At 41.9% G+C, this 19203-nt stretch overlaps 1 protein-coding gene across 2 annotated transcripts in view; it reads right to left on the bottom strand.

Moving 5' to 3' along the window:
• Window positions 1–3711: 3711 nt before the first annotated feature.
• Window positions 3712–19203, bottom strand: part of trak2 (trafficking kinesin protein 2) — a 64958-nt gene continuing 49466 nt past the window's right edge. For both annotated transcript variants that reach the window (XM_033024379.1, XM_033024380.1), the window contains 4 exons: window positions 16649–16953; window positions 10964–11263; window positions 9259–9358; window positions 3712–8721 (listed from right to left, as the gene is read on the bottom strand). In XM_033024379.1, the coding sequence (XP_032880270.1) occupies window positions 8025–8721; window positions 9259–9358; window positions 10964–11263; window positions 16649–16953 (1402 nt within the window). In that variant the 3' untranslated portion in view covers window positions 3712–8024. The remainder of the gene's footprint in view (window positions 8722–9258; window positions 9359–10963; window positions 11264–16648; window positions 16954–19203) is intronic.

Raw genomic sequence — 19203 nt, forward strand, 5'->3', positions numbered from 1 at the left:
TGCTTTTTGTTTTTCCTGGAGTAGAGGGTTCCAACCAGGTGTCTCCCAAAAGCACCCACCAATAATTTCCCCGAGAATTATAACCCCCTGGTGCAGGAGGCCATCTGTGTATTAAGCTCGATGTACGATTAGATACAAACCTATCTTCCAGACTGCCCAGCATCCAGCATGTCTCTTTTAATGCCACTTCCAAACATTCATTTCAAGTTCAAGTGAGTTTATTGTCAAGTGTCCCAGATAGGACAATGAAATTATTGCTTTGCTTAGCACACAGAACATAGTAGTCATTTACTACATTTTATTCTCTTTATGGCATAACACCATCTGCATGAAACACCATTACACTGTAGATACTTGGTCTCCCCATACTACACCCACACATAGGACAGCATGAACATCCAGTTCAGTAGCCAGATACTGCTACACAGCAGCTTGCTTGTTTCCATCACGTAGGAATGGAAAAGCAATCTGGCTGCGCTGTCGATCCTGGAATAGGAACTGCACTGGCATCAATGAAAACCCCTCCCATGGTCAAGTTTAAACTACAGTCTAATTTAAAACAGTAAAACAAGGAAAAAATAACAGTTTAAGGTCATCTCATCAGATTTGATCGCTTATACAGTGCCCTCCATAATGTTTGGGACAAAGACCCATCATTTATTTATTTGCCTCTATAATCCACAATTTGAGATTTGTAATAGAAAAAAATCACATGTGGCTAAAGTGCACACTGTCAGATTTTAATAAAGGCCATTTTTATACAATTTGGTTTCACCATGTAGAAATTACAGCAGTATTTTAATCCCCCCCCCCCCCCCATTTCGGGGCACCATAATATTTGGGACAGCAATATCATGTAAATGAAAGTAGTCATGTTTAGTATTTTGTTGCACATCCTTTGCATGCAATGACTGCTTGAAGTCTGCGATTCATGGACATCACCAGTTGCTGGGTGTCTTCTCTGGTGATGCTCTGCCAGGCCTGTATTGCAGCCATCTTTAGCTTATGCTTGTTTTGGGGGGAGATAGGGTGAGCTGCTTTAAATACCTGGGAGTCCACATCTCAGAGGATCTGACATGGGCATCACACGCTGTAGCACTGATGTGTAAAGGGCCTGTCCCACGGGCAAGCGACCTGCATATGGCAAGTTCGACCTAAAGGGCCGGTCCCACCAACATGCGCCTGCATGCGGCAAGCGCGACCTAACGTGGTCACGTGAGCCGTATGGCTTCGCGGGGCCGGTCCCACTTCAATCGCCGGAGCCGTATGGAGTTGTGCGGAGCTGGTCCCGACATCGCGCGGGGCTCCGAAAAACTGACCGTGTTCAAAAATTCTGCGCGGCAACGGCCTGCCGGCCTGCAGCCGCCTCGGCACCGTGTCACTCACTCAACCTCCGCGCGGCTCCCGCATCTGGTTTGGTCGCGCTTGCCGCATGTCGTACAGCTTAAGCAACCACGTTAGGTCACGCTTGCCGCATGCAGGCGCATACTGGTGTGACCGGCCCTTTAGGTCGCACTTGCCGCATGCAGGTCGCATGCCCGTGGGACAGGCCCTTTAGGCAAGGCAGCGCCTTTACCACCTCAGGCAACTGAGGAAATTCAGAGTGTCTCTGAGGATCCTCCAGTGCTTCTACTCAGCGGCTGTGGAAAGCAACTTGTCTGGAAACATCACGATTTGGTTTGGGAACTGCTCTGCCCAGGACAAGAAGGCTCATTATGGGAACTACACTCCCTCCCCCCCCCCTCCCCCTTGCAGGAACTATACATCGGAAGGTGCAACTCCAGAACCAACAAGATCATGGGAGACCCCTTCCACCCCAGCAACGGACTGTTCCAGCTGCTACGGTCAGGCAAACACCTCCGTTGCCATGATGTGAAAACGGAGAGGATGAGAAGGAGTTTCTTCCCAGAGGCCAGTAGGACTGTAAACTCCTATCTCACCAGGGACTAACTTTACTGTACCTTTTTACTGTTGTGTCTTTTCTAAATTGCTGGGTTTTATTTCTTTTTTTCCTCCCACAAATATGCAATATATGTTTCTGTTCCATTCTGTTTAGTAGTTTTTTTTGCACAATCCGTGAGCATTGCCACTTTTTATTTCACTGCACATCTCGTATGTGTATGTGATGAATAAACTTGACTTGACTAGTCCCCTTCAGTTTTCTCTTCAGCACATAAAAGGCATGCTCAATTGGGATCAGACCGGGTGATTGACGGCCGCTCAAAAATTGACCATTTTTTAGATTTGAAAAACTCCTTTGTTGCTTTAGCCGTATGTTTGGGATCATTGTCCTGCTGTAGAATGAGCTGCCGGCCAATGAGTTTTGAGGCATTTGTTTGAACTTGAGCAGATACGATGTGTCTATACACTTCAGAATTCATTATGCTATTACCATCAGCAGTTGTATCATCAATGAAGAGAAGGGAGCCAATACCTTTAGCAGCCATACATGCCCAGGCCATAGCACCCCCACCACTGTGTTTCACAGATGAGGTGATATGCTTTGGATCTTGGACAGTTCCTTCTCTCCTCCATACTTTGCTCTTGCCATCACTCTGATATGTTAATCTTCGTCTCATCTGTCCACAAGACCTTTTTTCCAGAACTGTGGTTGCTCTTTTAAGTACTTCTTGGTAAACTGTAACCTGTCCATCCTATTTTTGTTGCTAACCAGGGTTTGCATCTTGCAGTGTAGCCTCTGTATTTCTGTTCATGAAGTCTTCTGCGGACAGTGGTCATTGACAAACCCACACTTGACTCCTGAAGAGTGTTTCTGATCTGTCGGACAGGTGTTTGGGGATTTTTCTTTATTATAGAGAGAATTTTTCTGTCAACAGCTGTGGAGGTCTTCCTTGGCCTGCCAGTCCCTTTGCGATTAGTAAGCTCACCAGTGCTCTCTTTCTTCTTAATGATGTTCCAAACAGTCTCTAACAGTTTTATTCTTGTTTCTCAGCCTTATAATGGCTTCTGTGTCTTTCATTGGCACAACTTTGGTCCTCATGTTGATTAACAGCAATAAAAGTTTCCAAACGTGATGGAAAGACTGGAAGAAAGACTAGGTGTTGAGAGTTCTCTTATACCTGCATTAAGGAGGCATTTAAACACACCTGAACATTTACAAACACCTGTGAAGCTATGTGTCCCAAACATTATGGTGCCCTGAAATGGCGGGACTATGTATAAACACAGCTGTAATTTCTACATGGTGAAACCAAAATATATAAAAATACCCTTTAATAAAATCTGACAATGTGCACATTAACCACATATGATTTTTTTTCTATTACAAATCCCAAATTGTGGAGTACAGAGGCAAATAAATAAATGATGGGTCTTTGTCCCAAACATTATGGAGGTCACTATAACTAATGCTGCCAGCGAAACATTTTTATTGTTATGCTGAATTATTGTCAGAGGATAGTTGCACAGGGTTATACAGATCTATAACCACAAATAAGCATGCCCTTTGAGGTAACTGATCGGTGTCATATTTGCGCTTTACTTGCAAGGTTTCAGTGCTATCTTGCTGCTCTGCGCATGATGTGTTGAGAAATGGTATATTCCCCTTGTGTAACCCAGCTTCACTCTAACAGGGAGACTCAAGGTCTCCTTACTGTGAGCAACCCCATGTATCACTCACATCCCAACCAGCGCTCACCTCAGCGCAGACCAATGCCAAGCAGAATTGCAAGAAATTTCAAAAGGCAAAGGTTAAATTAAAAAAAACTTTTATGAATTGAAGTGACTCAGAAATATCACATATTTTTGCAGTTACATGAATTATTACAATAAATATCAAATATTGCATAACAAATGAGGTTTAGCAAGAACAATTCCATTCATTCTTCGTAGGGTAGTTATGGGAGGGGAACCAAAAGGCGTCAAGTACATCCAGCCAGGTGCCAAGTTATCTTCTGATATTGCCATGAGTAGACATGGGAGGACAACACCACATACTATAATATAATAGCTAGTACAACTATTAATTCACTAGACTAAAGATATCTCCTCCTACAAAAAATAGTGCAAGAATTTCCCAGATACCCTCCATGAAAATGCAATCAAGCCATTGGCAGGGGATTGCACAGACTCAACAAGGATGAACCAGTAATATTGCACTTATGGGACCATCTACTCTTGGGCCTTGAAAGGCAGGGCTTGTGCTCGAATGGCCGATCAGCCACACAAATGGGAACATCTCACTCATCTTTTGGTCAGCCTGAACCCTCACCCTCCTTTACAATATTTATTTAATATAAACAAAACATGCAAGCAATAGATACAAACTTAACTGAATGGGTTTCAATGAATTTCCCTGAAAATTCAGAGAGCCCGACCAGTGAGGATAGGACATTCTCGCCTGGTGGCATGCATCGCTTCAAGGTCAAGGTCACATCCGAACAAAATACAACCCATTTCTCACAGGATGGATTTAAATGGTAAATTTACATTCTTAAACAGTATTTCAATTAGACAGCAGAAATTCTCAGATTCCCACAGAGCTGGGGAAATGTCTTTGTACAGAGCCCAGATATATACAAATATTGGGAACTGGAAGCAGTACAGACTTCAATAACTGGCCAATTAGAGTTTGTTATCCCTTTGAGTGAATTTATCTTTAATGTGCCCAATTCTTCATCTGGTTAACTACCATCCAAGGAAAAACACCGAAGCCTTCCTCATTTCCTAAAAGACTCATGTAAATTCAATGATGCACAATGGGACACAGTAATTATTACAGCTTTGCTATGATGATTGCAACATCATTCCTTGAAAGTCTTATGGAAACAAGGTACAGTATACATATTGCGGTTGCAAGTCCTGTTTGGTTAATACTTCCACTCACCGACAATGCTAGCCAGCTGTTGCAGTCACAGCTGGTCCATTACACTTGTGGGAGAGTGTCGGAAACTGCTTTAGTCAGAGCACTTGGTGGAGGGCACTATTCAACAAAAAGCCCATCAGATAAGTGTGTTCCTATCCTTCCAACAGCTCTCTCTCTCTCTCTCTCCCCCCTTTTCTAACCCAGCCTCAGATACCTGCATCAACTGGTCAACCAAGGAACTGCTCTGAATTCACAGGCTGGATGAAGTGTATATATTCATTAGATTGACCAAGCCTAACTGGGTTTCGCCTATGTTGGCTCTACTAGTTTATGGAAGAAAGTGAATATGACTCCCTTTTCAAAAAGATATAAATCCACAAAAAATGCACAAGGATAGCTGAAATGCAACTCACCTGAGAAAGTAGTAGTGGAACTGAACCCTGTTAACATGCAGGGTGAAAGGGTGTGTGCAGTGTCTGAGACGTTATTAAATTTGGGTTCTTGCATTCTCCCTATATCTATCCTGATGTTCTGCTGTTCCCTGCCCTTTACGTCTAATCAGCAGTCAACAATGTGGGATTCCAAAGGGAATTCCCACTGTCCGTTTCATTGCAATCGCCTGGAGTTCCAACAGCAAGTTCCACCTCTGCATTCCCTGCAGATGTTCAATGGCAGGTGGACGAGGATTTCTGGGCTTGTGCCAGACTACCCAACTGTAAGCACTGAACAGAATGCAACAGAACATACTCCTGATCAGAGACTAATGGATGAAACTCTCTCCTTTGCTAGTAAATGTTTAAAATGCACCTGGAAACTAAATTTCAAATCATAACTGAAATAAAGACTTGGAAGCTTGTTCTGCAAATTGTTTTAAATTGCCAGTCTACATTACATGTAGATTGTTTTAGAATTACAAATAAGCTTTTTTTTAAAAAAAGTGCATTTTTTCTTGAAAGTGCAAAACCATGTCCAAGGTTAAGATTAATGTACCCTGCGTACTCTGAAGACACGACAGCTTGCAGAACTTTGATGTCAGCTTTGGAGTACAGCTGTCAGCCTAAGATTATCCCCATTCATGTTGATATTACCATCCCAAGGCTGTTCTGAAACAAAGTTTGGAACCTACTGTGTTCTACCCACAGCACTCTCAAAGCTGGGTTCTAACTGTTTGGAATTACACTGTTTGATCTTGGAATTTAAAAATATGGAGATGGGAAAATGTTTGACTGTTACTGTATTTAGTGATTCTTGACTGCCAAAGTCTATTTGCTTTCTGATTGGGAAGGGGACATGCGAGGGTGGATGACCAAAGGTTGGAGAATGGGAGCAGGAAGATTGGAGCTGCATGATAACTTCCTGGAAGACTCTGTCCAATCAGAATTGGCAACTCCAAAACTGAGGGGAGAGTAAATTTGTCATCTCTTGTCTTCAATCTTTCCTATGACGTGCAGCATGGAAAGTGTCTGGACCTGAGGTTCGAGATTGTAACATACCCACTAAAAATGACAATGATCCTTTCTTAAAGAAAAGCTGAATGCGTATAGAAATAAATACAATATCAATCTATACTATATAAATAATAACATCAAAACACTATGGTCTTGAGCTTTGAGACCATTAACCAGGCACCATATTTAAATTGGAAATTACACTTGCACTATCTAAATGTTCTTACTTCCACTTCATTCCATCTGGTCTGTGCAACAACAAATGAAAGACCATGTTGTTTGGCTGTGGTCAGATCTCCATCTGCATTTTCTACATTTCCATATCAATTCCTGCCTCTAAATGCTACACCTCAAAAAGCCAGCAGGGGAATTCCGTGGCCCCACCATGCAACCCCTAGATTTTTCTCCCCAGTTGAACTTTCCACAGCCAAAAGAGAGAAGGAGAGAAGGTTTAAAAAAAGTTAAACAAAATAATGCTGTCTCAAATTCTACCCAGCGATTCCACCGGTGGTTTTTGCAGGCTACGAGAGATCAAAATTAAATTTGGCCAGACATATTCATAGCTTTAAAATAGATTACCACATAGAGCAAAACAAAATGCGCGCCTTACGAGCTTACATGAAGTAGTAATATAATGATATTGAAGCACCAGTTAAAAAAAAAAAAAATTTGCCTACTCGCCAATCATCTGAAGCCTATTCAAAATCACTATTGAATATACATGGATTGAAATTGAATGCATTTCAGTCTCTTGCATGGGGATAGGTTATGTATTATGCAATCTCTTGTGCTTGCGTATTAGTCACCGGAAGTCACCAATTTCACTGGTAACAATACTTTTGATCAGCACATCCCTTCGATGCTGACATTGTGGTGGCTTTATAATTGACTGCATTAAAGTGAAAAGTGATTATGACATACTTTGAGGTGCAAATAATTCTACTGCTGTGCTAAAAAGTGAAATTTCGCATTAAACAGTGGTCTAAAAAAATGAAATGTCTGATCAAACAGTGCCTCAAAACCAGAATTTAATTGGGGTAATGTGATGGTCAAAGCACTATAATATTATTTAGTAAATTGGTTTTAGAAAACAATTAATTTATATTTCTGTTCAAACTGATAAAGAAATAGGTTCTGATGTAACTGCTTTAAAATGTTCAAAAGTACAGGGATTTAAATCTGCATGCATCTTCAAAAGGTGGTGAGGCAGTGTGTGCAATGGATAACATATAATAGCAAGGCTTGTTTTGGGGGCTGCCAGGGATGAAGGGCATCACTGCCTGGCCTTTGTAGTGTTTGTCCAGATAAAATGTTCAGTATGTGCTTTAATGCCTTATTTTGTGCTTTGTTGTCAAAATGCCAGAAGCAGAAACAGCAAATTAATTCCCACAGGCAAGAGGAACAGTGGTTAGCTTGGACTTGCTCATTAGTGTCAAACTGGTGATCCAGCCATTGTACAAATCCTTCATTTTCATTACAAACCCTTAAAACATTCAACATTCCATGTCACCTCCCTTCTGCCTTTGTTTCATTACTAATCAATCCTTTTACTTTTCTCACCTCAAATCATTTCATCTTTTTCATATTTCCTTTCTTCACTTACGCTTACCATCTTCAAACTTTCAGGAGCTTATTACAACATTAACACAAAGCCCGCCTTCCTGTTAAAACTACTCAAGGCTGGATCAAGCGTTGAGGAACAAGGATTGATTGGGAGGGGAGGATGGGGGAGAATAAAGAATTCAGATGGGTCATTCGTTTGCAGGTAAAACCAATTTGGTTTCTGTCTTCTCCTCGCTGAAGGTGCCCATTTTTGGTATTGGCTTGCCGAATCCACCAAGTACACTGGGAAGACTCTGGTTCCGTCTCAAGGCTCCTAGCAGGCTGCTGCCAGTCCCCATGAACATTGCCGATTCCTGGAGGTGCTGCTTGGCCTTTCGTTCTTGGCTGTCATCACCCTCCGGGGTATTCCATGGAGCCACAGCTTGGGTTATTCCCATTTTTTGCAATTTCTTGACCAGGTTCAGACTGGTGGGAGCATAGTCGGCACCGCTCCGCCCATGCTTCAGGCAGTAGACTTCGTGGAGCAGCGTCTCCGCAGGTCGTGAGGCAAGGAAGTTATCAATAGCTCCCCGCATGTCAAAGGGCAATGGCGACAGGCATGGGGAGCGGGAGGGAGAGTTTGGTGGGGTACGGGGTATAGGTAGCATTTTGGGAGGAACCACTGGTGGGGTTTGCAGTAGGGGACAATGATAAACTCCAGCAGAGATTCCACGATCTTGCAAGAGCTTTTGCAAGCTGCTGGTAGTGCTCAGAGTAGTAGTCGACTCCCTCCTCTTTGTGAAGGATTCACCAATGCTTGGCCGGCAAGTTGCGATAGGGGTACTGGGACTGGTGATCACGTTGACGGATGAACTCGCTGCGTTTGGCACTGGAGCATATCCGGTACTAAAACAAAGAACAGAGAAATAAATCCGACTTGCGTTCATCATCAAATGGCGTAAAAATAACTACCAGAATTCCTGTGGATTGACCATGACACTATCATCTGCATTGAATGAAAGGAATAAGAGTTATACTACCAGAGCATTCATGAAATGCATTCTTATATTTATTATTACATGGGCTTTGCTGTCAAAGGTAGCATATCTGAATGATAGGCCATCATCTGCAACTGCTGAAATCTCAGTGGAGTTTTGGCAAGGACGCAGCCCACGAGGCAAAAAAGGTGCTATATTTCAAGTAAAAATGGTATGCCACATTAAAGAGAATTTGCAGGCATAAGTGTAATATCTGTTGCCATTGTCCTTCCTGATGCCTTAGGTAGGAGATGCTGTAAAAAAAAAGCCTTGGCCAAGTTGCTATGTTTAAGTAATGTTTCTCCTTTAGGGTAACACTGTGTCAAGAACATAATGTATTAAAGCAAAAAGGGATAACTGGAGACAACTTTTCCAGAAGAAAACTCACTGTAGACCAACACCTCACCTTGCTGAGATTTGAACAATGTCAGTGGGATGAAGGATCCTACAGGTAGTGAAGGTGTAGGTTGAGTTGGTCTGTGACAGACATTTGCCTGGGTTCCGCACTACAGAGAGAAAGATAATTTTGTAGGTTAACAACAGTGTCGAATTCAGACAAAAATAGCGTGAAGATTTCAATTACCCTTTTCCAAAATATATCCACTCTTGATCTTCTTTCTGTACAGTCTGAAAATGCTGTAAGCAGCCACAAGGAAGGGTTAGTTAGGACAGTCCAGGATGTACAATCTTTTCTTTCTTCCTCCTGCAGGAAGTTAACAGGTCATGCTGGAAGCTTGAAACTGGCTGGGGTATGTCCGCAAAGTGAGGCATAATGTCTGTGACTCAGTCTGAATGATCCCCTCATCAGGAAAGGTTACTAGATACATGCACAAGATAAAATACCGCTCACCAGATACTGCCCAACCTGCTGAGCAGCCTGCATTTATACCAGAGCTGTCCTGATCTGACACAAATTGAAAAGGTTGATTATCCAAAGCTGCTGAATTCAATGTTGCACTCAGAGACATAATCTGCCCACATTGTAGTCAGATAGCCAGTGTATTCCTTGAGTTTATAAAGTTGGGCTTCTTTGGAACAGTCTAAGAGGCTAAAGACAAATCAGAAACAAAAATAGAAAATGGAAACATTTGTAGAAAGCATCTGTGGAAAGAGGGAAAACAGATAAATTTTACACTACAGTGATGAAGGAGGAAAGGATAGGGTAGAGGGAATTTCTCCAAAAGAGTGATTCCCAAGTTGCCGTGAGGATTAGCTATTGATGAGGCTATCTGGTAGAAAAAATAATTTGGGCATTAGGCAGAGAGAACACAAAACATGCACAAACTGATATACTTAGTAGGTGGAGCCATGCTGATGGAAAGAGATAAATGGAGTCAATATTATAGATGGATAACCAGCAGAACTGACCAGATCTGATATGAACTCAGAGGATGGGTTACCTGATATTGCTGAATTCAACAGTGAACCTGAAAGGCTGCAATATGCCCATGCGCAAGGTTAGGTATTGTTCCTCAAGCTTATGTTGAGTGTCATTTCAACAGTGTAGGAAACCACAGACAAACAGGTACCAGTGGAAAGCAAAATTAAAATGACAGGCAATTGGAAGCTCAGAATCACCAGTTTACTGATCGTACATGCTCTGCAAAGCCATCATCCAGTCTCTACTTTCTGCAGTTGCTGAGGACACATTGTGATCTATGCACTAAGTAGGAAGAAGTGCACGAGAATTGCTACTTCACTTAGGACAAATTGGATGCTAGGATGGTGGGAAGGGAAGAGATGAAAAGACAGGTGATGTATCTCCTGCGATTGAATAGATAAGTACAGCAGGATAGTGAATGATTAGTGGACATTCAACAGCAGATGTAGAGGGTACAATTACATCTTTGTGCAAGACATTTGGACAGATATATGGATAGGAATCTGAGCCAAACGCAAACAAATTTGATTAGTTCAAATAAACGTCTTGGTCGTCATTGATGAGTTGGGCTGAAGGGCCCGTTTCCATGCTACCTAATTCTGTATTTATGTATGTACTCTCTCTTTAAATTATTGTGGATTGTTCCATAAATGATCGTCCCCATACAAGTCACAAGAATAATTTGCTCAGTGTTTCTCCTGCGTGTTCATTAATTCACATAAAAACTCACCAGCTGTTGAATCATTAGAGAGGCTATTTATTGGCAGAAAAATGTCTGGTGGTGCTTCTATCCCTTTTGAAGGCGCCTTCTCTTTCTCCAGCTTCTTCTCTTTCTTATCCTCAGGGGTGGAAGAATGCTGAGCTTTGAAGGTGATTCCTTCCTCGCTGTCCTCCTCCAGATCGGAGAGGTGGTAGATGCTATCTTCTGGATGTAGTTCAAAGCCTTTAGTGAGGACCCCGGGCCGTTCGGCTAAAATAGTGCCCAGATTAGGCTGCGCTAGTTGTTGCCACTGGTGTAAAGTCATTGAGCCTACCAGGTGAGAGAAGAAAATATAAAAAGATTAAGAGTCTTTAATAGGATTCAATGACCAAATAAATGCACTAACATGAATGTTGTCTTATTTGGTTATATAGATATGTTTTCATAATGTTTGTAATAAATTCAGAAGTTAACGTAGCGAACATAGCTAAACTGTATTATTAGCCAGATTTAGATTAATTGGTGTTCGAGATCAAGTGGCACTCATAATAAAGATGAAACTTTTAGACAATGGAATAGTATTTTTTACCAGGATTTACCACAAGTTTTGTGTCTAACAAATTAATGACTTTATAAGATCATAAACATTCAAATTTAAACTCACTGGACCACACCATTATTGTTATTTTAAAATACAAAGAAAATCTTAGTTATAAACTCTTGTAAACTTTTATGGAGAAATACAGTGAACAGACATGATAGGCACTCCTGACCATTCCCAGAGACATTTTCATGGCTGTACATGTAATACCATGTGCCATGTAATTTATTATTCAAAAGAGTGTTTAATTGTCTTATGTACTGAAAACAGAACAATGAAACTCTTACTTGCAGCAGCATAACTGGTCTGTAAACACAGTATGCATAGATAACATAATAAACAAAAGATCGATAAATTAAAGAAAAACAATATCAGTGCAAAACAAAACCCAAAGTGCCTTCTGCAACAAAGACAGTTCAAATGTGTAGGAAAGAACTGCAGATGCTGGTTTAAATCGAAGGTAGACACAAACTGCAGGAGTAACTCAGCGGGACAGGCAGCATCTCTGCACAGAACGAATGGGTGACGTTGTGGGTCGAGACCATTCTTCAGACTGATGCCAGGGGAGAGGGAGATATATAGAAACATAGAAAATAGGTGCAGGAGTAGGCCATTCGGCCCTTCGAGCCAGCACCGCCATTCAATATGATCATGGCTGATCATCCAACTCAGTATCCTGTACCTGCCTTCTCTCCATACCCCCTGATCCTTTTAGCCACAAGGGCCACATCTAACTCCCTCTTAAATATAGCCAATGAACTGGCCTCAACTACCTTCTGTGGCAGAGAGTTCCACAGATTCACCACTCTCTGTGTGAAAAATGTTTTTCTCATCTCGGTCCTAAAAGACTAGCCCCTTATCCTTAAACTGTGACCCCGTGTTCTGGACTTCCCCAACATCGGGAACAATCTTCCTGCATCTAGCCTGTCCAACCCCTTAAGAATTTTGTAAGTTTCTATAAGATCCCCCCTCAATCTTCTAAATTCTAGCGAGTACAAGCCAAGTCTATCCAGTCTTTCTTCATATGAAAGTCCTGCCATCCCTGGAATCAGTCTGGTGAACCCTCTCTGTACTACCTCTATGGCAAGAATGTCTTTCCTCAGATTAGAGACCAAAACTGTACACAATACTCCAGGTGTGGTCTTACCAAGGCCCTGTACAACTGCAGTAGAACCTCCCTGCTCCTATACTCAAATCCTTTTGCTATGAATGCTAACTTACCATTCGCTTTCTTCACTGCCTGCTGCACCTGCATGCCTACTTTCAATGATTGGTGTACTATGACACCCAGGTCTCGTTGCATCTCCCCTTTTCCTAATTGGCCACCATTCAGATAACAATCTACTTTCCCGTTCTTGCCACCAAAGTGGATAACCTCACATTTATCCACATTATACTGCATCTGCCATGCATTTGCCCACTCACCCAACCTATCCAAGTCACCTTGCAGCCTCCTAGCATCCTCCTCACAGCTTTGTGTCATCCGCAAACTTGGAGATGTTGCATTCAATTCCCTCGTCCAAATCATTAATGTATATTGTAAATAGCTGGGGTCCCTGCACTGAGCCTTGCGGGACCCTACTAGTCACTGCCTGCCATTCTGAAAAGGACCCGTTTACTCCTACTCTTTGCTTCCTGTCTGCCAGCCAGTTCTCCATCCACATCAATACTGAACCCCCAATACCGTGTGCCTTAAGTTTGCACACTAATCTCTTATGTGGGACCTTGTCGAAAGCCTTCTGAAAGTCCAGATATAACACATCCACTGGTTCTTCCTTATCCACTCTACTAGTTACATCCTCGAAAAATTCTATAAGATTCGTCAGACATGATATACCTTTCATAAATCCATGCTGACTTTATCCAATGATTTCACCACTTTCCAAATGTGTTGCTATCCCATCTTTAATAACTGACTCTAGCATTTTCCACACTACCGACGTTAGACTAACTGGTCTGTAATTCCCCATTTTCTCTCTCCCTCCCTTTTTAAAAAGTGGGGTTACATTAGCTACCCTCCAATCCTCAGGAACTACTCCAGAATCTAGAGTTTTGAAAAATTATCACTGATGCATCCACTATTTCTGGGGCTACTTCCTTAAGCATTCTGGGATGCAGCCTATCTGGCCCTGGGGATTTATCGGCCTTTAATCCATTCAATTTATCTAACACCACTTCCTGACTAACCTGGATTTCACTCCGTTCCTCCATCTCATTTGACCCCTGGTCCCCTGCTATTTCCGGCAGATTATTTATGTCTTCCTTAGTGAAGACAGAACCAAAGTAGTTATTCAATCGGTCTGCCATGTCCTTGTTCCCCATGATCAATTCACCTGTTTCTGACTGCAAGGGACCTACATTTGTTTTAACTAATCTTTTTCTCTTCACATATCTATAAAAACTTTTGCAGTCAGTTTTTATGTTCCCTGCCAGTTTTCTTTCATAATCTATTTTCCATTTGCAAATTAAGCCCTTTGTCCTCCTCTGCTGGACTCTGAATTTCTCCCAGTCCTCTGGTAGGCTGCTTTTTCTGGCTAATTTGAATGCTTCATCTTTTGTTTTGATACTATCCCTTATTTCCCTTGTTATCCACGGATGCACTACCTTCCCTGATTTATTCTTTTGCCAAACTGGGATGAACAATTGTTGTCGTTCATCCATGCGGTCTTTAAATGCCTTCCATTGCATATCGACCGTCAACCCTTTAAGAATCAATTGCCAGTCTATCTTGGCCAATTCACGTCTCATACCCTCAAAGTTACCTTTCTTTAAGTTCAGAACCCTCGTTTCTGAATTAACTATGTCACTCTCCATCCTAATTAAGAACTCAACCATATTATGGTCACTCTTGCCCAAGGGGCCACGCACAACAAGACTGCTAGCTAACCCTTCCTCATTACTCAATACCCAGTCTAGAATAGCCTGCTCTCTCGTTGGTTCCTCCACGTGTTGGTTTAGAAAACTATCGCGCAGATTTCAATATGGAGCAACTCGGGTGGACACTGATGTCGGGAAGCTCCAAAGTCGCAAGAGGTTCAACTGGCACCGACCAGGGGTCTGATCGCCCCGACACGGAGGGCCCGACCGGCAGCTACAGGAGCCAAGATCGTCCCGTCAACGGAAGGCTCGAGGCCCCGCGACTGCAGGTGAACAAAGGGAAGAGAATTAACTTTTTTTTTCGCCTTCCATCACAGTGACGAATGTGGTGGATGTTTGTTACAATGTATTTCGTGTGTTTTGTTGCTTGTTATTGGTATGACTGTATGGCAAATCAAATTCTTCGTATGTTGCAAAACATACTTGGCTAATAAAGTATGATTATGATTATTGTCAGGAAGATATGTAGCAGTTTTTAAAAACTTTGGTTAGGTCACCTACGGCGAATAGTGTGGAGTTCAGGTCACCCCATTACAGGAAGGATGCAGAAGAAATTTGTCAGGATGTTGCCTGGATTAGAGAGTTTTAGATATAAGGAGATAGGACAAACTTGGATTGTTTTCCCAGGAGAGCTGGATGCTGAAGGGAGATCCGATAGAAGTATATAACATTATGAAAGGCATAGATGGGGTAGTCAACATTATTTCCCAGGATGGAAATGTCAAATATAAGAGGTCATAGTTTTAAGGTGATAGGTGCAAAATTTGAAAATGATGCATGGAGCAATTTTTTTCTTTTTAAACACTGCGTGGTGCGTGCCTGCAATGCGCTGCCAGGAATGGCGGTGGAAACAGATACAATGGTGGCATTTAAAAGGGTTTTAGAGAGACACATGAATATGCCTTGGAGATTTTCGATTATGTACAGACAGAAGGGATTAGTTTTATTTGATATCATGCTTGGAATAATCATTGTGGGCTAAAGGGCATGTTGTGTTTTACTGTTTCATAGTCAAAGTTTCAGCTCTACAAGATGCTGGTAAGGCCACATTTGCAGTGCTGTGCACTTTTCTTGTCACCTTGTTTTAGGAAGGTTGTCATTAAATTTAAAAGATTGCAAAATGATTTACAAGGATGTTACTGGGTCTGGACGGTTTGAGTTATAAGAGAGGCTGAATCTTTTTCCTCTTGAATGTGTCAGGCAGTGAATCACTCACTATAACATACTCTATTGGTCGATAACCTACTCGCATAGACACAATATTAATGTGGTTTGTTCAGAAATGCTTCTCAATATTAACACTCATATGATGTTGATAATTTACAAAGAGAATACAGGAACAGATGAGCAGCTAATTTTTTGAGATGGCTGAGGAATGATCTAATAGAGGTCTCATAAACTGTGATGGGTTTCGTGCGGACGCAGGAAGATTGCTTCCACTTGTAAGGAACAGCAATGAAGGCTATTAACCTAAAATAAGTTAGCAAAAAATCAAAATAGAAAATTAAAAAAATATTTACCAAGAAAATAAAGCAAATATGAAATTTGCCAGTAATTAAGAATGGTGTAGATGCATTTGAGGAGAAACTGGACAAATAATTGGCTGAGGGAGGACATTTTGATAAGTAAATACTCAGAGGGGAAATAGATGGTACATATGCAGCAGCATAAATGTTTTGAACTGAATGGCTCGACTCAGCTAAATTCTATCTACAATTGTTAACAATTCTTGGGACTGTGCATACAGCTTTTTGATCAACACAGTTGGATGTGAGATGGCAATGGTGGACAGAGCAAAAAAGGAAGCAACTCAAAATCATCCTGCAGCAGATTGTGAGATATTGCTTGCTGTGTCAAGACATTAATTACTACATTGGTTAAAAGAAATCAAACCATTTTATGACTTTAATCTTTCTTTCCCCTTTATGTTGGAGGCAGTATCCCGAGACCCGACTGAACCTCCAATCAGCTAAGGTCATTGATCGATCTAGGGATCAAAGTAGTCCTGGTTTGCTTCGAGCTTCTACAGAAAATATAACCTTTCAATGATCAGAGGCAGATAGCACTATTCTTGAAAAAGAAGTGTGCCTAAGGACTAGCACTGGTGGAATGAGGGTTAGCCAGCAGGGTGGTTTAGTGAACCAATATGTTGCCAGCACCTCATTCCACCACTGCTGGGTGTTTGATTGCAGTAATGATATTGCAAACATTATGGAATTCAACGCCCCTGTCCTTACCCTCAATTGGTTTCACAATCTGTAGTTTCTCAGGTAGGAATGTTCGGTAAGAACTGGACACCCCAGAAAAGCAAGACATATCTGTTAGATCGCTGAGGTTGGTCCCAGTGGACATGATACTCTCTGTTGGAGTACTGCACCCGGCCTCCTCCTCTGTCGCCATGTCCATCAGCTTCCTGTCCCGCTCACTTTCAAAGAACATCTTCTCACTCAGGTAATTCTCCTGACGCAGAGAAAGACGGCGCAGAGCAGTGGACAGGTCTCTGCCACCCGGTGTGCCTGGCTCTCCAACTTTAGACTGTTCACTGTGAAGTAAAACAAGAGTAAGAACAACACTTAGGCTTATCCAGGTTAGGGTGGTCAGATTGGAATTAACCAGGTCTGAGAAACTAAGATTATCAAGCAATCACTAACTAGCACCAACACAGCTGCAAGTGAAGTTCTGGTCAATAGACATGTGATTAATAGACAAACCAGGGTATCACTGTTTTCAATTAAATTTATGCCGACTTTGGAATCATGTTGCCTCTTCAGAATCAAAAACCTAATTTCTGAAATTGAATCTACAAAATGAAATTGGCTTGGAATTCCAGTCCAAAAGAAATATATCCAAAGCCCATAACAATAAAGACAGAAACATGCTACAGAGAAAATGTTAACCAACCATCTGAAACACTCTTTAAGTTAATGCACAACAAGTAGATCTTCCTATCCAATATCAAACTCCACTTATCAAAATCATAGCTACTATGTGGATGACATCACATTGACATATTTTTAACTGCAATGTCAAAAGTAACTCAATGATCATCATTTAGAATCATACAGCATGGAAACAGGCCTTTGGGATCAACTTGTCCAGGCTGACTAAGGTGTCCCATGTAAGTTAGTCCCATTTGATTTCAAAAGTTTATCACAGTTATTATAGGCTAGATATCAAAGAATTTCCACAAGTCATCAAGGGAGTGGTATTTAAAATTAGAGATTAGAAATGTAAAATAATTGTTTTATTTAGAATGCGGAAGAACAGGAGCTCATTTTGAGTGAAGGGATTGTGGCAAATTGCAATGATGGATTTAAGGAGAAGCTAAATAAAGAGAGGGAAAGGAATAGGATTGCTAATCGGGCAAATTGAGGATTAAATAAATCACAAATACCAACAGAATCCAAGTGGCCAGGTTTGTGCACAGTATATTTTCTGTTAAAGTGTGCATAAGATTGTAAATAGAAGGGGTAATACATTGGGACCTGTAAGTGTACTCTGCCATGCAGCAGGATCGTGGTTGATTCAGAGCCGTTTAGTTTGTCACCTGATCACCACATAATTTCAAGACCAGCAGAGAGCCCTAAAACTTTTGTATGAGCGTCATCCATTTCAGCAATGCGACAGCGGTTTTCAGCAGTCTCTAGAGTAAGCTCAGCATCCCGCAGTAACTCGTCGCGTAATTTATCATTGCGGACACCATAGACCAAACGGTCACGGACCAGGCTATCACGTATATCCCAATCAATCGCATTGATTGGCAATGTGCTTCAACGCACTGACATACATCTCCACAGGTTCACCCTGTCTCTGGCTTCGGGAAAAGAATATATGCCTCTCCATGACCAAGTTAGTACGTAACTCACATAACTGCCAGAATTTGCGTAGTAGGCAGTCAGGGTCTCGGGTAGACTCAGCGGGAGCAATCTGAATACCAGCCGGGTCAAATCTAGCCGGTTCATAATGAAATCTCCTGGTACGTCGAGCAGCTTCTGTGCCTGCGAACACCGGGAGCAGCAGTTAGGTGAGCTGCTTCAATGTAAATTGAGGTCTTCTTCAAATACGCGCCACCGTTCTGCGAGGTTCTCGTCAAACACCAGGATCTCTGGTTTTCTGACACCAGAAGCCGTAGTAATATATACCGGAGAAAACAACAAATTAAAATAAAAGCAATATAATTAAGCAAGGCGTGAGTCCGTTCACTCTGACACCATGTTGAGCTTCTGCTATTGGGAATAACTTAAGTCACGCACAGTGATTAAGATCCAAAGACTTCACTAATGTTACAGCATAGGTAACTTCATCTTAGCACATAACTCCAAAGTGAGAGAGAAAGGCAGATAAACTATCTGTTGAACTAGTGGGCGTAGCTACAAAGTATGACATAACATGAGTGACACAGATCTACAGGCTAGTCGTATGGCTTTTGGAACTTCCCAACGTCGGTTTCAACCCGAGACTGCGAGCTCCTTGATAGTCAAATCCACAGGCAAGTCCACGCTCCGCGGTAGGGCTCAAAGTCAGTCCCGAGCAAGGCTGCCAGCTCCACGATGTTAGGCCACTGAGCGACCGGACATACGATCCAACACAACAATCGCATCTCCGGCAAGGTAAGAGATTGAAAATAAGTTTCCCCCGACCCCCTCGCCCATCCCCCACATAAAACAAACCAGAGAACATTAACACATACTTTTTAAACACACTAAAAGTAACAAAAAAATGACGAAAAGGACAGATAGAATGTAGGTGAAGCTGCCATCGAAGCGCCATAATGGTTCAACTGGCCTTTTGC

The sequence above is a fragment of the Amblyraja radiata genome, chromosome 7 (assembly GCF_010909765.2).
Source record: "Amblyraja radiata isolate CabotCenter1 chromosome 7, sAmbRad1.1.pri, whole genome shotgun sequence".
Lineage (NCBI taxonomy): Eukaryota > Metazoa > Chordata > Chondrichthyes > Rajiformes > Rajidae > Amblyraja > Amblyraja radiata.